This window comes from Schistocerca nitens, chromosome 5 (genome assembly GCF_023898315.1).
Source record: "Schistocerca nitens isolate TAMUIC-IGC-003100 chromosome 5, iqSchNite1.1, whole genome shotgun sequence".
NCBI classification, from domain to species: domain Eukaryota; kingdom Metazoa; phylum Arthropoda; class Insecta; order Orthoptera; family Acrididae; genus Schistocerca; species Schistocerca nitens.
In genome coordinates this window covers 384,481,742-384,501,597 of record NC_064618.1, presented here as the reverse complement: position 1 = coordinate 384,501,597, position 19,856 = coordinate 384,481,742, and the positions used below count along the sequence as shown (strand labels likewise).

At 46.3% G+C, this 19,856-nt stretch overlaps 1 protein-coding gene across 1 annotated transcript in view; it reads right to left on the bottom strand.

The window, feature by feature from the left end:
• Positions 1-19,856, bottom strand: part of LOC126259763 (venom carboxylesterase-6-like) — a 152,900-nt gene that overhangs the window by 34,194 nt on the left and 98,850 nt on the right. Inside the window, exon 6 of the mRNA XM_049956763.1 lies at positions 4,085-4,268. Coding sequence (XP_049812720.1) covers positions 4,085-4,268 — 184 coding nt within the window. The remainder of the gene's footprint in view (positions 1-4,084; positions 4,269-19,856) is intronic.

Below are 19,856 nucleotides of genomic sequence, written 5' to 3'. Positions count from 1 at the left end.
TATGGCGCTCTTCGAGGGGATAGCACTAAAAAAACTGCACAACTGAAACATAAATACTTCTTCTGTAACGTCGAAGATACCTTCGTTGTGTGGTAACATGGCAAAAAGGCCCAGAACGAGTTCCTGGACGATCTGAACAGCATCCATCAAGACATACATTTTTGGACATTTAATAAGAATAAAAGCATACGGTAAACTGGAACACGCAGTCTACAGATAGAAGGCTCACACGGATCTGTACCTTTGTGCAACGCGCTGCCGGCCTATGTGGCCGAGCGGTTCTAGGCGCTTCAGTCCGGAACCGCGCTGCTGCTACGGTCGCAGGTTCGAATCCTGCCTCGTGCATGGATTTGTGTGATGTCCTTAGGTTAGTTAGGTTTAAGTACTTCTAAGTCTAGGGGACTGATGACCTCAGATGTTAAGACCCATAGTGCTTACAGCCACTTTTGCAACGCGCTGTCATCATCAGGCGAGGTGGTGCACGGATTCGGTAACGATTCTAGTACACATGGCACGTTCCATTTGCGACAAAAACAGCTTTCCAGCTGTGCTTCAACACCTTAAAGATGAGTTTCGCCAAAATGGGTACAGCGAACCACACATTAGACGCGCACTAGAGAAAACGATTTATACGGCCGTCCGCAAAGAAGAGGTAGAGAAAGCGGAAGAGAAACTCGCCTTTGTACAGTGTGTTGAGCCTCCCTTAGCAAAAACTGAGAGAATTCTTGGAAGAGACGACATCAAGACCATCTTTCGACCACCAGGAAAATCGAAAGATACGGTTGACTCGGTAAAGGACGAACTACAACTGGAAAAACCAGTATATGTATGTAGTGTCCCTTGCGAGAGTGAGAACCAATAAATCGGGCAAACACCTAGCACATGGCAACGCAGCAAGGAGCACATTACATGCGTACTTCTGGGGCATAAAGATAAATCAGTAGTGGTAGAACATAGCCTCAACGAGGAACAAACGTTCGAGTTTGAGAAAACAAAAATGTTGTGCCGAGCTAACGGCTTGTGTAAGCGTCGTAAATGTAACAATCTAGATAAGGCTCCATGACGATCTGGTCAACAGGGATGAGGGCTACGAACTAAATTTGGCGTGGTATCCTGCAATAGCAGCTATGCGGCATGAACGCACTCAGCAGGCAACATTCGCGAATCTGGACAGACTGAGTGCACCCTCCGCCACACACCGTTGGGTGGCTTGCGGAGTATAAATGTAGATGTAGAAGACGAACGGCGGTCCGCGTCCTGACCTCCTCACGATTTCATCAGCCACTCACTGCAGGGACAGTCAAGCATGTACGTCACTACGGAAGTGGTTGGTGCCTGCTCTACATATAATCCTGAGCTCTTCTGTGTGGTATGTAAGCACAGGTTACGCGCAGGTGAACTAACGTCTGCACTGAGCTACCTTGCAAAACATTACAATGACTTCGTTAAAGAATCGTGTTTTCCTAACAGGATGCTCTTGACATTATCTTAAAATGTAATTCCCTGTTCAGGCCCTGGAGATCACGCGCTGCTCTACACCTGCATCTATATCTACATACAGATTCCACAAGCCACCATACGGTGCGTGGCGGAGGGTACACTGTAACACCACTAGCTTCCTTCCCAGTTCCACTCGCAAACAAAGTTGTTGTTGTTTTTGTGGGAGGAGACCAGACAGCGTGGTCATCGGTCTCATCGGATTAGGGAAGGAAGAGGAAGGAAGTCGGCCGTGCCCTTTCAGAGGAAACATCCCGCCATTTGCCTGGAGCGATTTAGGGAAATCACGGAAAACCTAAATCAGGATGGCCGGACGCGGGATTGAACCGTCGTCCTCCGCAAACAAAGCGGCGGAAAGACAGCTATCTGTATGCCTCCGTATGAGCGCCAATTTCTCGTGTCTTATGTTCATGGTCCTTGCGTGAAATGTATGTTTGCGGCAGTTGGATCATTCTGCAGTCAGCTTCAGATGCCAATTTTGTAAATTTTCTCAGTAGTATTCCGCGAAAAGAGCGTCTCCTTCCCTCCGAGTATTCTTATTTGACTTCCCGAAGCATCTCCGTAACTCTTGCGTGTTGTTCGAACGTACTGGTAACAACTCTATGGGCTCGCCTCTCAATTGCTTCAATGTCCCCGAAAGACTCGATCAGTACTCAAGAGTAGATCGCATTATCGTCGGAAATGCGGTCTCCTTTACAGATGAACCACACTATCGTAAAATTCTCTCGATAAACGAAGTCGACCTTTCGCCACTATGTCACTGGATGCAATATTAGGAGCATTTGGTCAATACATCATTCTACCAACTCTTGTCAGTGTTCGGTTCTCGAAGCAGCGACTTCATTTTCAATTGATCTCGTGATGCTGATTTCACCTCGTTCCAATCGTCCCAAAAAGAATAAACTCTTGGGACTACCGGGAATTGTACTCACATATTCTTCAGAATGTTATCCACTACAATCATTCTGCTAAATAGATGGATCTCCTCATTACGTAGCCTCGACAAAAGAATTCTCCAATGTCGAGTCGACTGCCCTGTAGGAATCAGAGTGCAACTTTACCTGTGTGTCTCTGACACTAGGTCAGATGTAACAGATAATGGGAACCAGGCGTTGTGATCAGTAGCCAGCTGCCCTACCTTACAGTATAATGTACAGCTGTGGCATCAGCCGTGATGGCTCCCGTCTCGGGGTTTCAGAACAGCTTTGGGAAGAAACTGATGGAATGACAGCCCCTTTGGAAACAGAGTTCCATCTGGGAAGTAGAGTGCAAGGAGCACTGTGACTTACGAGGTGCAGGCTTGTTTAGACATACCATTCTACTGTAATATACTGCATACTGCATATGTAGCACATAATATTCTATGCTTAAGACTGCGAAATGCTGATCAGTGGTATCACTTTTGAGTGGCTGTAGATTGGGCTGACGTAATTATCAGTGATGTGGCACCGTACACCTGACAGCCAGGTGATGTAGAACTGAGTGTTCGTGTCTCACTGGCTGAGAAGAGTCCTACAATATACGGAAGCAAAGCGAATCCCAGACCCTGATTGGTGGAGAGGATTCTTTTTGCGGCTAGCAGGCCAAGAACTCGGTTGCGGGGCAATAGTGAGTCGAGGGGCATACGGTGCTGACGGATGCATGCCGAACCGTCACAGACTTCTAAAGAACAGTTAAATATTAAAAGACGACGCTATAAATTGCAACCGGCCAGAGTGGCCGAGCAGTTCTAGGCGCTACAGTCTGGAACCGCGCGACCGCTATGGTCGCAGGTTCGAATCCTGCCTCGGGCATGGATGTGTATGATGTCCTTAGGTTAGTTAGGTTTAAGTAGTTGTAAGTTCTAGGGAACTGATTACCTCACATGTTAAGTCCCATAGTGCTCAGAGCCATTTGAACCATTTGATAAATTGCAATCCAATCGCGATGATGTTGAGAGACTTGGTCGTGAGTGTGTATTAATGTTTGTACGATCGTAGTGTGTCATTTCATTTATGTGTTGGATTTAGGAAAATGGTACAACATCTACGTACAGTGAAGTCCGGAGTACACCTGGACTAATATCCAGCACCAAAGTGATTTATGACGTTATTTAACAGCGAATAGTCAGGTCCTTGCCAGACTCCTCTTGGTATGACTTTACAACATACAGTATCATCAGCGCCACGTGCCAGCGACCTGCGCTACCTACTGCGAAGGAGGGACAAAAAAAAATGGTCAAATGGCTCAGAGCACTATGGGACTTAACAGCTGAGGTCATCAGTCCCCTAGAACTTTGAACTACTTAAACCTAACTAACCTAAGGACATCACACACATCCATGCCGGAGGCAGGATTCGAACCTGCGACCGTAGCGGTCGCGCGGTTCCAGACTGAAACGCCTAGAGCCGCTGGGCTACTCTGGCCGGCGGAGGAGGGACAATCATCTACGCAATATTCCAGGTAGGAGTTAATATACATACAGTTTATGCGACGTGTAAAGGACTTCCAACAGGAACCTTACGTGTACTGTCACTCTAACACAAATATACACCCTAGTGCGTCTTACTTCGTAACACCTGCGCCTCGTGCTGAGGGCGACACTCACCCAGCGCCTGCTGGAGCCCCTCGTGGCTGGTGGTGCCGATGAGCCAGGGCGGCTGGTCCTGCAGCTTGCGCCTGCCCAGGGCCTGGACCATGTCGGTGACGGGCTGCGGCACGAACGAGATGTTGCGGCCCAGGAACGGCTCCGTCACGGGCACGAATGGCCACGCAGGCCGACCGAACCCGTCCTGCAAATAGGCACGCGCATCTCCTGTAGCGTCAGAAACTTTCTCACAGTTACAACGGAGCGACGGATAGGAAATCGACATCGTAGCCTGTCGGGGATTTTCTCAGTAACTCACTTTCGACTAGAGAGATAACGATGCATTTTGAAAAAAAAATTATCTATTTATTTATTTATGCACATGCTTCAACTTGCTTGCAGCTCCTCTCTTATAACCAGGTATCTTTACGAAGTTGACGAATACATATCATATGAGCTGTACTCAGAAATAATACGAGCAACTTTCAATAAGTAATACAACACTTTTTTTTCTCGGCCCGTTTAAGTTACAAAAATGCGGAATTCTTTGCGAGACGCCATAGAATATTCCCGCTGGAGCCTCTATAGTTCCATGAAGTTTCGATTGGTGGCAGCGTAATACGTAGCATTCAAAATGGCGTCTGTACTGGAGGTGCGTTCCAAGCACAGAGTTGCCATTGAGTTTCTGTTGGCGGAAAACCGGAGCATCGCTCACAGAACGTCTATGGAGACCTGTCAGTGAACAAAAGAACGGTTAGTCGCTGACTAAGGCCTCAGTTATCATTGCAACAATGTCACAGTCGTGACTCTAGCAATTCTGGTACGTGCGGACACTCTGATTCGAGGTGATCAACAGGTGACAGTTAAACACCTTGCTGCACAACTGAACGTCTCTATTGGTAGTGCTGACACACTCGTCCATCAGTTGTTGTACTCAAAGGCGTGTCTTGTGCCCACTGGTTTCCTATCTGCTTAACAGAAGATCATAACAAGCAACGAAGGACCACCTGTGAAGAATTGCATGCGCATTACGAGGCTGGTGTGACAGTTTTTGTCGAATATCGTCACAGGGGATGAAATATGGGTTCATCACTTCGAACAGGAAACAAAACGGCAGTTTATGGAGTGGTGCCTCACTACGGTCTCCTCCGAAGAATAAGTTAAAAGCCTCACCCTCAACAGGTAAAGTAATAGCGACGGTTTTCTGGGACTTTAAAGGGGTCATTCTGTTTGATATCCTCCCTGAGGGTGCAACGTTCAAATCTGAAGTGTACTGAGCTACTGTCAGGAAACTGAAGAGACTAGTTCAGCGGGTTCGTCGCCACAAAAATGCAAACGAATTCCTCCTTCTTCATGACAACGCAAGGTCTCACACAAGTCTGCGCACACGAGAGGAGCTCACGAAACTTCATTGGGCTGTTCTTCCTCATACAGCCCGGATCTCGCACCTTCCGACTTCCATCTATTTCGAACAATGACGGTTACACTCCGCGGGAAGCACTTGGTGGATGATGGCTATGTTGTTGATGCAGCAAGACGTTTGTCTCCGACGTCGACCAGTAGAGTAGTACTATCGAAGCTTAATGGCCCTCCCAGTAAGGTGGGGTAAGGTCGTCGCATTGAACGAAGATTGTGTTGAAAATAGTGTTTGTAGCCAATGTAGTGGTGAATAATGTGGTGTATTGGGATCTTCAATAAAATCAACTTCATTTCAGAAAAAAAATACGTTGCATTACTTACTGAACTTTTCTTCTTAGCTCTAGTCCTGTTTACTACGGGAACAGCTATACTCAAGATTTGGCAACTGTATAGGAAATGCGTCGGAGCAGTACAGAGTAAATTTAATCGGCAGTAGAAGTTGTCTGGTCCAGCGAGGAACGAGAGATAATAGGGTAAAGTTAGCAGATGAGACGAGCAAAGAAAAACGAAACAGATAATGGTTGAGGAAAGTCAGGATAACGTTGATAGTTCAACTCTAATACTGATTCACTGTTGGACTGAAAGAACACAACTGCAATATAGTGAAAGGTAAACTAAATCCATGGTACAAGATGAAGCTTTAATCTCCTCTAGCACGCAGAGTGGTTTTGGGTCATTCGCAGATTATTGGGTAGTCGTTCCCGAGCCGTCAGCTGAAATGGAGGAAGTTTTAGTATCTGCATAGGCACAGCCAAAACACTGGACGCACCAGATCTTGCACTGCAGTTACGGAATTATATCTGTAGCTTGTGGCGCAGTTCTTAGCGTCATCGCCTTTAAGTTGCGTTTGTCCCGCGTTTGATTCCCGGTCAGGTCGGAGATCATCTTCGCTCGTAGACTTCGTGTTTATGTTGTTTCCATCATTTCATCTCATCTGCATCACAAAGACGCTCAAGTCACCCAAGTGATGTCAAATAGACTTGCACCACGCTAGCGAACAACAGACTAGGTCTCCTGGCCTATAACGCCATATAATCATTTTCATTTCTCATATAATTATAAAGGGCATTTGCTATGCAAGGAGAGGTATTTAGGACACCAGTAACTAAGAAACCGATCAAGAAAACAGGGCGTATGAAAATCATATCACATGTCCAGTTGCATCCACCCTAAATGAACGTAGTACAGACTGATTTGATTAAACTACCAAATGCTGTGCGTAGGTCTAAATCATTCGTGGCTAGCTCGAGTCGACTCTACTTTCCGCAGGTTATGCTGCGTTGAAATATATCAAAGGCGTACAGATTAGGCAGAACTAAAGATTGCATTATTTTTTTGTTTCATTTTAGGGGGAAATACTTTTTTCTATTTTTTAATAGCATATTAGCAAGACAGTTATTTCTTAAATGCTGTGACAGTTTTCTCTTTGCAGTTTAGATCGGGATACTGGTTACCATCAAGGAGTATGTGAGAAAATGTTTCACGAAAATGGTCAGTAATGATCTTTCGGAGCATCGCCTGTGACTTTGTAGTGTTTAGTTTAAGGCTCCAGGTCTGGTGCCCGCAGTGGTATTGAACAAAAGGCGTCGTTCATACATGATATACATGATATGGTAGCAACAATCTCTTTAGGGCTAGCATTAGATACAGTTGGAATCTGCCAGCACGTAAGTGAAAGTTCATAGAATGTAACGATAATCCGAGCGGTTCTAGGAGCTTCCGTCCGGAACCAGTTGACTTCTTTGCCTGGGGAGATTTCCGATCTGTAGTGTACAGAAACAGGTCTCCAGCACTGCAGGAAAGCATCAGAGGACCTGTGCAGCAATAACAGTTATGGTGTTAAGTAAAGTGAACAAGAGTTTGGCGTCAAGAGGATGGCAACCAATGTGAACAATTCCACCAGTAGTGTCTAAGTGGCAGTTGAGCCATTAATTTGTTGCCACTTCGTGAGTTTGCTCGTAAATCGTGTACGGAAATGACACTGGTTTGTTTCAGTGTGCCGTTTTGACAGTAATTTTTTTTTAAGTTTGTGACTTCGAGCACACTAATAAAGTTACCCAATAATTAACTTGGTGAATCTTATGTCACAACGATTATGCTCATGATTTAAAACAATGTGTTTCCAACAGTTCTGCCTTGTATTGTGGCCGGTAGTTGTGGCCGGGCGGTTCTGGGCGCTTCAGTCTGGAACCGCGCTACTACTACGGTCGCAGGTTCGAATCCTGCCTCGGGCATGGATGTGTGTGATGTCTTTAGGTTACTTAGGTTTAAGTAGTTCTAAGTCTAGGGGACTAATGACCTCAGATGTTAAGTCCCATAGTGCTTAGAGCCATTTGAACCATTTGAGGGAATGAATCCTAGAAGACTCGTAAGATCACATGTTTCCTTGATTATTTCTCTTAACCAAGGGCAATTTGTTGTTATCTGCTTTCACTCCATTTAATGGATCCCCTGTGCTTTTTTACCCTGATGAGCCAAAACGTAATGATAACCTACTGAAAAGCGTGTTGGTCCACTTCTGAACGCACTTCAGCAGCGATTCTGCGTGCCATAGATTCGAAAAGCACTTGATAGGTTTCCAGAGGTTCGTGGTTTTAGGTGCCTACGCACAGGCCACACACTTCCCATAATTTGCGGGCGGTTGGTTTGCGGGCGCGGAGCTGGCGGCCGATAGTGTTCTAGTTGGGTTTCATCGGATTCAGATAAGCCTAATCTGATGGCCAAGACATCAATGTGAGTTCACTATCATGCTCCTCAAAGCAGGGCAGCACGATTCTGCCCTTGTGACACGGATATTTATCCCGCTGGAAAATGCCATTGCTGTTGAGGAAAACATCAAGTATAAGGGATTACAGGTAGTCCCTAATAATGTTCACGTAGTCCACAACAGTGATGGTGCCTTCGATTACTACCTCAGATCCCATGGAAGACTAGGTGAATGTCCCCCATAACATACAATATTATCCATTAAAATTGCTACACCACGAAGATGACGTGCTACAGACGCGAAATTTAAACGACAGGAAGAAGATGCTGTGATATGCAAATGATTAGCTTTTCAGAGCATTCACACAAGGCTGGCGCCGGTGGCGACACCTACAACGTGCTGGCATGAGGAAAGTTTTCAACCGATTTCTCATACACAAACAGCAGTTGACCGACGTTGCCTGGTGAAACGTTGTTGTGAAATGCGTACCATCACGTTTCCGACTTCGATAAAGGTCAGATTGTAGCCTATCGCGATTGCGGTTTATCGTATGGCGACATTGCTGCTCGCGTTGGTCGAGATCCAATCACTGTTAGCAGAATATGAAATCGGTGGGTTCAGGACGGTACTACGGAACGCCGTGCTGGATCCCAACGGCCCCATATCACTAGCAGTCGAGATGACAGGCATCTTATTCGCATAGCTGTAACGGATCGTGCAGCCACGTCTCGATCCCTGAGTCAACAGATGGGGACGTTTACAAGACAACAACCATTTGCACGAACAGTTCGACATTTGCAGCATCATCCACTATCAGCTCGGAGACCATGGCTGCCGTTACCCTTGACGCGGCACCACAGACAGGAGCGCCTGCGATGGTGTACTCAGCGACGAACATGGGTGCACGAATGGCAAAACGTCATTTTTTCGGATGAATCCAGGTTTTGTTTACAGCATCATGATGGTCGCATCCGTGTTTGGCGACATTGCGGTGAACGCACATTGGAAGCGTGTATTCGTCATCGCCATACTGGCGTATAACCCGGCGTGATTGGTTGGAGATGTGTTACGACCCGTGGCTCTACCCTTCATTCGATCCCTTCAGCAGGATAACGCACGACCGCATGTTGCAGGTCCAGTACGGACCTTTCTGGATACAGAAAATGTTCGACTGCTGCCCTGGCCAGTACATTCTCCGTATCTGTTACCAACTGAAAACGTCTGGTCAATGGTGGCCGAGCAACTGGCTCGTCACAATAAGCCAGTCACTACTCTTTATGAACTTTGGTATCGTGTTGAAGCGGCATAGGCAGCTTTACGTGTACACGCCATCCAAGCTCTGTTTGACTCAATGCCCAGGCGTATCAAGGCCGTTATTACGGCCAGAGGTGGTTGTTCAGGGTACTGATTTCTCAGGATCTATGCATCCAAATTGCGTGAAAATGTAATCACATGTCAGTTCTAGTATAATATATTTGTCCATTGAATACCCTTTATCACCTGCATTTCTTCTTGGTGTAGCAATTTTAATGGCCAGTAGCGTAATATCGCTCCCACCGGCCTCCGTCCTTTTTTTCTACTTGTTTCGAGCAGCCGTTCGCCTGGATGACGGAGTACCTGGATACGACTATCGGTCTGGTTTAACAATACACGGGATTCATCCGACCAGGCGACCCGACTCCACTGATGCCCAATGCAGTGTCGATAATCCCGTGACCACTGTAATCATAACTGACGATGTTGTTACGTTAACAAGGGAATGCGCAGGAAACCTCTGCTGCGAAACACCATGTGCGCTGAACGATGTGTCCCAAAACACTCGTGTCTGCGCCAGCACTGTACTCTGTCGTCAGATCTGCCACAGATCGCTGCCTGTCCCGTTTTAAAGACAAGGCGTATTTCCGATCCCTACGTTCTGTGATGAGGTATGGACGTCCAACTTTTGTCGCCTATTCGTGGTTCCAGCATTCGTCAACCGCTTGCCATATACACTCCTGGAAATGGAAAAAAGAACACATTGACACCGGTGTGTCAGACCCACCATACTTGCTCCGGACACTGCGAGAGGGCTGTACAAGCAATGATCACACGCACGGCACAGCGGACACACCAGGAACCGCGGTGTTGGCCGTCGAATGGCGCTAGCTGCGCAGCATTTGTGCACCGCCGCCGTCAGTGTCAGCCAGTTTGCGTGGCCTACGGAGCTCCATCGCAGTCTTTAACACTGGTAGCATGCCGCGACAGCGTGGACGTGAACCGTATGTGCAGTTGACGAACTTTGAGCGAGGGCGTATAGTGGGCATGCGGGAGGCCGGGTGGACGTACCGCCGAATTGCTCAACACGTGGGGCGTGAGGTCTCCACAGTACATCGATGTTGTCGCCAGTGGTCGGCGGAAGGTGCACGTGCCCGTCGACCTGGGACCGAACCGCAGCGACGCACGGATGCACGCCAAGACCGTAGGATCCTACGCAGTGCCGTAGGGGACCGCACCGCCACTTCCCAGCAAATTAGGGACACTGTTGCTCCTGGGGTATCGGCGAGGACCATTCGCAACCATCTCCATGAAGCTGGGCTACGGTCCCGCACACCGTTAGGCCGTCTTCCGCTCACGCCCCAACATCGTGCAGCCCGCCTCCAGTGGTGTCGCGACAGGCGTGAATGGAGGGACGAATGGAGACGTGTCGTCTTCAGCGATGAGAGTCGCTTCTGCCTTGGTGCCAATGATGGTCGTATGCGTGTTTGGCGCCGTGCATGCAGGTGAGCGCCACAATCAGGACTGCATACGACCGAGGCACACAGGGCCAACACCCGGCATCATGGTGTGGGGAGCGATCTCCTACACTGGCCGTACACCACTGGTGATCGTCGAGGGGACACTGAATAGTGCACGGTACATCCAAACCGTCATCGAACCCATCGTTCTACCATTCCTAGACCGGCAAGGGAACTTGCTGTTCCAACAGGACAATGCACGTCCGCATGTATCCCGTGCCACCCAACGTGCTCTAGAAGGTGTAAGTCAACTACCCTGGCCAGCAAGATCTCCGGATCTGTCCCCCATTGAGCATGTTTGGGACTGGATGAAGCGTCGTCTCACGCGGTCTGCACGTCCAGCACGAACGCTGGTCCAACTGAGGCGCCAGGTGGAAATGGCATGGCAAGCCGTTCCACAGGACTACATCCAGCATCTCTACGATCGTCTCCATGGGAGAATAGCAGCCTGCATTGCTGCGAAAGGTGGATATACACTGTACTAGTGCCGACATTGTGCATGCTCTGTTGCCTGTGTCTATGTGCCTGTGGTTCTGTCAGTGTGATCATGTGATGTATCTGACCCCAGGAATGTGTCAATAAAGTTTCCCCTTCCTGGGACAATGAATTCACGGTGTTCTTATTTCAATTTCCAGGAGTGTATGTTCGAGACAGTATCAATCGAACGGCGAACCAGCTTCACCGTTTCCCTGCTTTGCGTCACTTATCTTCAGTCAAATCAATTCCCATTCGTCTGTGATCCGCTCATATACCGGGTGATCAAAAAGTCGGTATAAATTTGAAAACTGAATAAATGGTTCAAATGGCTCTGAGCACTATGGGACTCAACTGCTGTGGTCATAAGTCCCCTAGAACTTAGAACTAATTAAACCTAACTAACCTAAGGACATCACACACATCCATGCCCGAGGCAGGATTCGAACCTGCGACCGTAGCGGTCGTGCGGTTCCAGACTGTAGCGCCTTTAACCGCTCGGCCACTCCGGCCGGCAAAACTGACTAAATCACGGAATAATGTAGATAGAGAGGTACAAATTGACACACATGCTTGGAATGACATGGAGTTTTATTAGAACCAAAAAATACAAAATTACAAAAAAATGTCCGACAGATGGCGCTTCATCTGATCAGAATAGCTATAATTAGCATAACAAAGTAAGACAAAGCAAAGATGATGTTCTTTACAGGAAATGCTCAATATGTCCACCATCATTCCTCAACAATAGCTGTAGTCGAGGAATAATGTTGTGAACAGCACTGTAAAGCATGTCCGGAGTTATGGAGAGGCATTGGCGTCGGATGTTGTCTTTCAGCATCCCTAGAGATGTCGGTCGATCACGATACACTTGCGACTTCAGGTAACCCCAAGCCAATAATCGCACGGACTGAGGTCTGGGGACCTGGGAGGCCAAGCATGACGAAAGTGGCGGCTGAGCACACGATCATCACCAAACGACGCGCGCAAGAGATCTTTCACGCGTCTAGCAGTATGCAGTGGAGCGCCATCCTGCATAAACATCGTACGTTCCAGCAGGTGTTTATCAGCCAGGCTGGGGATGATGCGATTCTGTAACATATCGGCGTACCTCTCACCCGTCACGGTAGCAGCTACAAAACCAGAATCACGCATTTCCTCGAAGAAAAAAGGCCCGATAACGGTAGATGTGGTAAATCCAACCCATACCGTGACTTTCTCGTCGTGCAATGGAGTTTCCACGACGTTTCTAGGATTTTCGGTAGCCCAAATTCTCCAGTTGTGGGCGTTGACCGACCCTCGGAGCGTGAAATGAGTTTTGTTGGTCCACAACACGTTACTCAATCAATCGTCATCTTCCGCCATCTTTTGAAACGCCCACACCGCAAATGCCCTCCGCTTCACTAAATCGCCAGGTAACAGTTCATGATGCCGATGGATTTTGTACGGATAGTTTCGGAGGGTACACCTCAGTGCCAACCAAACAGTAGTGTATGTAATCCCGGTGCGACGTTCGACTGCACGAGCGCTGACTTCCCCGTGCATAGACGAACCCGTTACAGTCTCCATTTCTTCCAGAACTGTCTCAGCAGCATTACGCCTTGTGCTCGGTCGGCCACTACGCGGTCTATCGTCTAAACAACCCGTGGCTTCGAACTTCGAAATCATTCTCGCCACAGCTGCATTTGTCGACGGACCTTTACCCGTTCGAATCTCCTTCCTATGGCGATAGGACCGTAACGCTGAACTAGCACATTCCCCATTCTGATAATACAACTTCACTAAAAGCGCCTTTTCAGGTAACGTCAACATGCTGCGACTCTGGCGCATCTGATTCTCTCTCTTTTTTTTCTTTTCTTTATTGTTATTTTGAAAGCTGTACTACAGGCAGGCTGTCAGCAGCATTGTACGCTGCTCTTCAGCCATAGAATACACAATGAGAAAAAAAACAGGAAGAATACACATAAGTTACAGAACGGTGGGCAATAAAACAGTAGACACATAAAGACAAATACGGAGCCGTTCACACTCGACGATAAACCACACTGCAAACTGTTGACACGCCGCACAAACACTGAAGATGGCGATGGCACAGGTGAACGATGGAATGAAACGGTGAACACTGAACACTAAACACGACGGCACACACGAGACACTGATGGCGATGATCTCCGGCGCGCGAAAGTCCACGTAGCGTGTGCGAGTCCGGGGACCTGCCAAGAGGGGTAGAAGGGTGAGGGGGGGGGGGTGGAGAGGGGAGAACAAAGATGCCAATGGCTGAGGAGATGGGAGGAGGAGTAGAGGGACAGAGAGGGGAAGCCCAGGGGAGGAGTGGGGAGAAATGGAGGAGGGAGGGAGGGTGCCCAGGAGGGAGGGTGCCCAAAGGATTAAACACAGGAAGAGGGAGGGAGGATCAGAGTTGGTAGGAGCGGTAGACGGAGGGGAGGAGGGCATCATCAAGGAGGGGGAGCTGGCGGAAGCCACCTTGGGAGAGGGTAAGGAGGGTGGTGAGATGGAGACCGGGTGGGACGTGGGAATACAGGCGCGGTAGCGGGCGGGGGTGGGAGAGGATGGGAGAGACAAGCGGGTGAGGAGGATCGAGTTTACGGGAGGTGTACAGGATCTGTATCCTTTCAAGGAAAAGGAGGAGGTGGGGGAACGGAATGAGATCGTACAGGATCCGCGTGGGGGAGGGGAGACGGATGCGATAGGCGAGGCGGAGAGCATGGCGTTCAAGGATTTGAAGGGATTTATAAAAGGTAGGGGGGGCGAAGATCCAGGCCGGATGGGCGTAACAAAGGATAGGGCGGATGAGGGATTTATAGGTGTGGAGTACGGTGGAAGGGTCCAGACCCCACGTACGGCCGGAAAGGAGCTTGAGGAGACGGAGTCGGGAGCGTGCCTTGGCTTGGATTGTCTGGAGATGGGGGGGTCCAGGAGAGGCGACGGTCGAGGGTGAGATTCTCTGTCTCATTACAGCTCCTTTTATACACGATTGTCATGTGCAGTCACTGACGTTTTGCTGTCCAGCGCCATCTGTTGGACATTTTGTGAATTTTGTTTTTTGCTTCTTCTAATAAAACCCCATGTCATTCCAAGCATGTGTGTCAATTTTTACCTCTCTATTTAGATTATTCCGTGGTTTATTAAGTTTTCAAATTTATACTGACTTTTTGATCACCCGGTACTTCTCTCACCGCTTCACGTGTCCTCAGCCCCACCAGGCATCATACACCTCGCGGTGAGCAGTCGTCATAATATTTGGCTCGCCAGTGTATTTTGGCTCCTCTAGAGGCGAGCTACTGTATTTGGGGAGGGGATTTCAACATATAGAGTCTACTAGGACTGCAGATATGTATCTACAAACAAATAAAATATTAATTACGTAACTTTATTTTTGGATGTTATAATTAAAACTGTATAACAACGCTCGTAAGGTAGCTGAACAACGAAGTTATTCCATTGTTTGGGAATTTCAGCTGTTTCATTACTGTAAGTAATATATAGAATTCAACTCTACCTGCGCCGTACTTAAAAATCTTCACATCTTTCCGTGGCGTGTTATCTGCCAATAACCGCTTCGATTAACTAGTGTTTTCGGGGGACAAACTGACATTTATCGTGGATGTTATAAGTATTAAGAAAATTTGTCAGTTATTCATGTCTGTATCTAAGCCGTTCTCCGAAAATACCCTTTTTCTCAGATGTGTAGGTCCAGTAAGACATGCGGCGAAGTTTGAGGTTACTTGAATCTAACAGAGAGCTCCTGGAAAGTTGAAGGTCAGAGGCGGGCAGTGAGTCGTTCCTGGTGAGATCAACTGAGAACGGCATTGCCCAAAAAGCTGGGTTTCGTAGTCGAGTGCCAGTCTGGGTGCGTCATTAAGTTTTACAAAAGCAAAAATATTGCTGCAGAGTGAACTATTTATTCCACAGACCTTGTATCTGCTTATTATTAATTCACAAGGGAGACTATGAAAACATTGTCAACTATGTACGACTTACAGTATATTAAAATAACCGCTCACTAAACGAAAAAGTTATTTACGCTACATAAACAGAGCATCGCTTTTCACTGTTGAATGAACGATAATAAGTCACATAACTGGATTCTCACTCTTTTTTATACTCTGCGAAACATAATGCTTTGGTGAAATCCTCTGTATCTTATATGACTCACTTAGTACCTGATGAATGTTTTCCTCTGGGGTCCTTCATGGAAGTCCTCACAATATTCATGTACTTGGCTATCCTAAACCATTAGACAGCTAATGTACCCACTACATTCGTACTCAGGAAGAACGGGGTTCAAATTTCCTGATTTAGGATTACCCTGGTTGCTGTTAATGAAACAGTGAAGAGGGGGGCGACGGGGAAGTACCCTCCGACACACACCGTAAGATGGCTTGTAGAGTACGGATTTATATGTAGATCGCATAAAGTTTTCGGCCGTGCACAGTTAATTCTGTACTCGTAGCTTGCGACAAAAAGTTTGATTAAACAGAAATAGAGAGGTATACACAGTTACTGTGTATCAACAGTTTTTGACTTACAGCTGTTAGCCAAGGACCTTTAATCTGTTAGCTGCTCTGTGAGCGATGGACAGATGCATGTTGAGAATTGTTCCAAGAGAGCGAGGTGAGGAAGGGGTGTGTGGTGTGTGTGTGTGTGGGGGGGGGGGGGGGGGGAGAGAGAATATGCAGCAGCCACCAGGTGAATGAGTGGTGGCGTTCTTTGGTGGATTCCGAAAGATAAGAAAAGACAGGGACGTTGACATAATATAAAGTGAATAGATATTATTAGATTAGTATGGATAAGATCACTATCCACAGAAATGTAAATAGAAGACCTTTATCCAGCAATGGCTATCAAATGGCTGCTGTTACTGCTGCTGCTTCTGCTGCAGCTGTTGCTGCTGACTATGATGGTATGATGATGTTAGTGGTGGTGGTGGTGCTAGTAACGATGCTGATTGTGATGATGTAGGGTAATGAAGATGTAACATTCATAACAGTAGTTACCGTTATTATCTGGTCGACCTCTCTAACAACGTGAAGGAAACGAGTTACTGAGAAACTGAATTTTGCTATCTCTGTTGTCTTAAGGCAACGATTTTCACGAACCAATCAAGGAAGATAAAACAGTAAATTTGTGATGAGTTTGTGCAGCGATCAACAAGCTACGACCTGCGGGCAGGATCCAGCCTTCGACGTCAGTTCATCAGACCCGACTGCATTACTCGAATTTGCTTGATAAAACGTATGTAATACGAGAAATTGTGGTACAATTTACATTTAAATATTATGTTTAGAATACTAAGAGATCTCCCCACAACACTGTAAATCTCCAGGCTCCTATGTTCAAAGCTCAGGATGCAGTTGGCTCAGTTGCGGTAAAGTCCTGTAAGGAGTTTTTTTTACAAGCTCCGAAACTAAGTATTTGTTTTCTCAGTGAAAAAGATAGAGCTGATCCATACCTGTCAGATCCTGCCTGACTGTCGAAATTCTCATTTTTGGTCGACATCACATCCAGTATGAATGAACTAAACTTGATGCTTCAGCGAAAGGATAAGCACTATGTGATCTCTATAGAATCATCAAGGGATTTCGGAGAAAGCTGTTATTGTCTGTACCACAATACGTAGGAAAAAAATTTTCTCATTTTCTCTGTTTCAAAGGGTCTCAAGCTAAAATCCCAGAAAATGTCAACCTTGATTTTTGGAAAAAAATTGTTCGTAAGTTGGAGCACTTTTTGGAGAATCTTACAGACCTTGACAGAAATTCTTGTGTTCCAGAATCCATTTGATACTAATCTTAATGAGGTGCTAGCTGAACTACAGTTGGCGCTGGCCGATTTGCAAGCAGATGAATTGTTGAAAGAGAAGCGCAGAGAAAGAAAACTTGGCGAATTTTACTGATGCTTATCCGATGTCGAGTTTCGAAACTGAACTGATGTCGCTGTTCGCGATTCAGTGTTTGGAACAACTTATGTCTGTGAGTAACTATTTTCAAAAGTGCAATATGTTACGTCTGCGCATCTAACGAGAGTTTTTGATGAATAGTTGAAAACAATTCTCTTGATTGGATGCAGCAATACCAAACCAAACATTGATGATATCTAGAAAGCCAAGCGTCAGTTTCATAAATCTGCCCCTTCCATCAGGATCCCCATACTTCATGTAAATTTGTAAGAGAAGCGCTTTCTGTGGACAGCCCTGACCATTGACAGAATGTGTAACGACACGGTAGTTTGAGAGATTCGGATATGAGCACACTACATCCGATGCAACTATATTTTTGCTAATATCATCTTCTTTGACAATTTTCTTAGTAAGTAAATTTGTTGGTTGTGCTTGTCTTTTGTGTATTTCATGTCACTCACCTTTGATTAAGACAAAATGCTAAACTTAGTTTCTCGTATTTCTTTTTTTTTTTTTTTTCTCAGAGCGTTCGTTCCCGCTTGCAAGTAATGCACAGAATGACAATGCGGCCCGCGCTCGTCATTATGTCCGTTGTCCGGCCCGCTGTGAAAAAAGGTTTCTACGATACTTCAGGTACCTAGGATGCAAAATTGCCAATAACGTGGCACGTAATCAAGAAATAACACAAGGATAGTGTTTGCAAAAAAAATGTTTTTCAGGATGGGTGCGGTGAGTTAAATAAACCGTTAAGGAAAATGTTTCCAGGACACGACGTACTGGCAGAATTAGAGCTGTGCGGACGGGTCGGGAGTCGTGCTTGGGTAACTCAGCCGATTGAGCACTTGCCCGCGAAAGGCAAAGGTCCCGAGTTCGAGTCTCGATCCAGCTCAAACTTTTAATCTTCCAGGAAGATTCAATTAAGGAAAAGTTTAGTGAAGTGTTTTGTACGGAGTGTTGCCGTTTACGGTGTCTATACAAGAGACGTGCGTCTGGAGAAGAACTGAAGGTCTGAAACGCACAGGTAAAATATGGACTGAGGCTGTGTCACAAATGGTGAACGAGAAAAGATAAATACTGGAACCAATTTAAATGAGGAAAAGAAACGGACTGGGACACTGCGTGAGAAAAGGCTGCATAATGAAGAAAATACTAGAAGGAATGTTGACTCGGAAGAAGGCCAGAGGTAGAAGAAGATACCAGCTAATTGATAATAGCAAGATAAGTGCATGACTCGCAGATACGAAAAGGATGGCGGAAAACCGGACGGACTGGAGAACGACGAGCTTGTTGCGATGGATCTGCCTAATGCGTAGACTACATCATAATTATCATTGCCCTTTTGGACATTCAGAGGATTAACTTCGACTTACATCATCAACATTGTCTTCCTTAGCAGTCACAAAATTTCTATCATAGTTCTAGCAACAATTCAATAGCAATTAATTATTGGATTCAAGTATAGAGTCTCAGGGGACATTCCCTCTTCCTGCGGCCAGGAAACTACCAACTGCTGTAAAAGGCGATCCATTTCCGTTCTGTGTGGCTCATGTACTGACGGTTTCTACAGTGTGTCTAGTTTGACAACATAGCTGCATGTCCTAGAAGCTTTACTATTCGCTGTACTTCTCAACTGTATCGTATACCTGACATCATGCATCCAAAAATATGCGCCCGGTTTTTTTTTCGCAATGATGCGTACGAAAGCCTCCTACAAATTACTACAAGAAATGCGGTATTAATACCTTCACAGTCGCCATTTTTCCCTACTTTATTTCAGGTGAGGGAATGATGTTGAATACCACTTGTGTCGTACGTCCAGATGAAACTGCAACCAGTAGAAAGCCCCAGGATGTGGCTAATAATTTGTTCACGTCTACATCGTCAAAGTCTCTGGTCATAGAACACCATCGTAGTCAAAATATGAGAGAGGTGAACAGAAAGAAGAAATTCAATGCTACGGCTTAACAACCTGTCAGCGGTAAGGTTATCTCGACAATTATCTTAAGCGATCTCGGGAAACCACAAAAAGCCTAAAACAGAGTGGTGGTTTGACTGGGAACTAAACCTTTGTTCTACCGGATGTGAGAGTGAGGAGTGGACGCTTATAGACACTATGTCACCTGCTTAGAATAACATGAAATTTGCACCAGCATGAACAAATAACACATACCCTATATGAATAGTTGGAATACAGTAAAAAAAAGTATTGGTCGCTCTCAGGAATTGAATCGTGGCCCTTCAGGGTTAAATGACTTCCCCGTATTTCATTTAATTAAAAGTTTGAGGACTCTGCTTTAAAAATGTGCGAATAGGACTCGCGCACGGAGGTTCCAGTACAAACTTAATTATGTATATATAGGTAGTATATCCATCCCAAGAATCAAGAATTTCGACGATTTTTGGCTGTTATCGATGCAGATAATGGCAAAATATGAAAATATGTTACACAAATGGCCGGATCTTTCGATTATATTGGCATAGATGCTTCAATTTGTTCTCCCA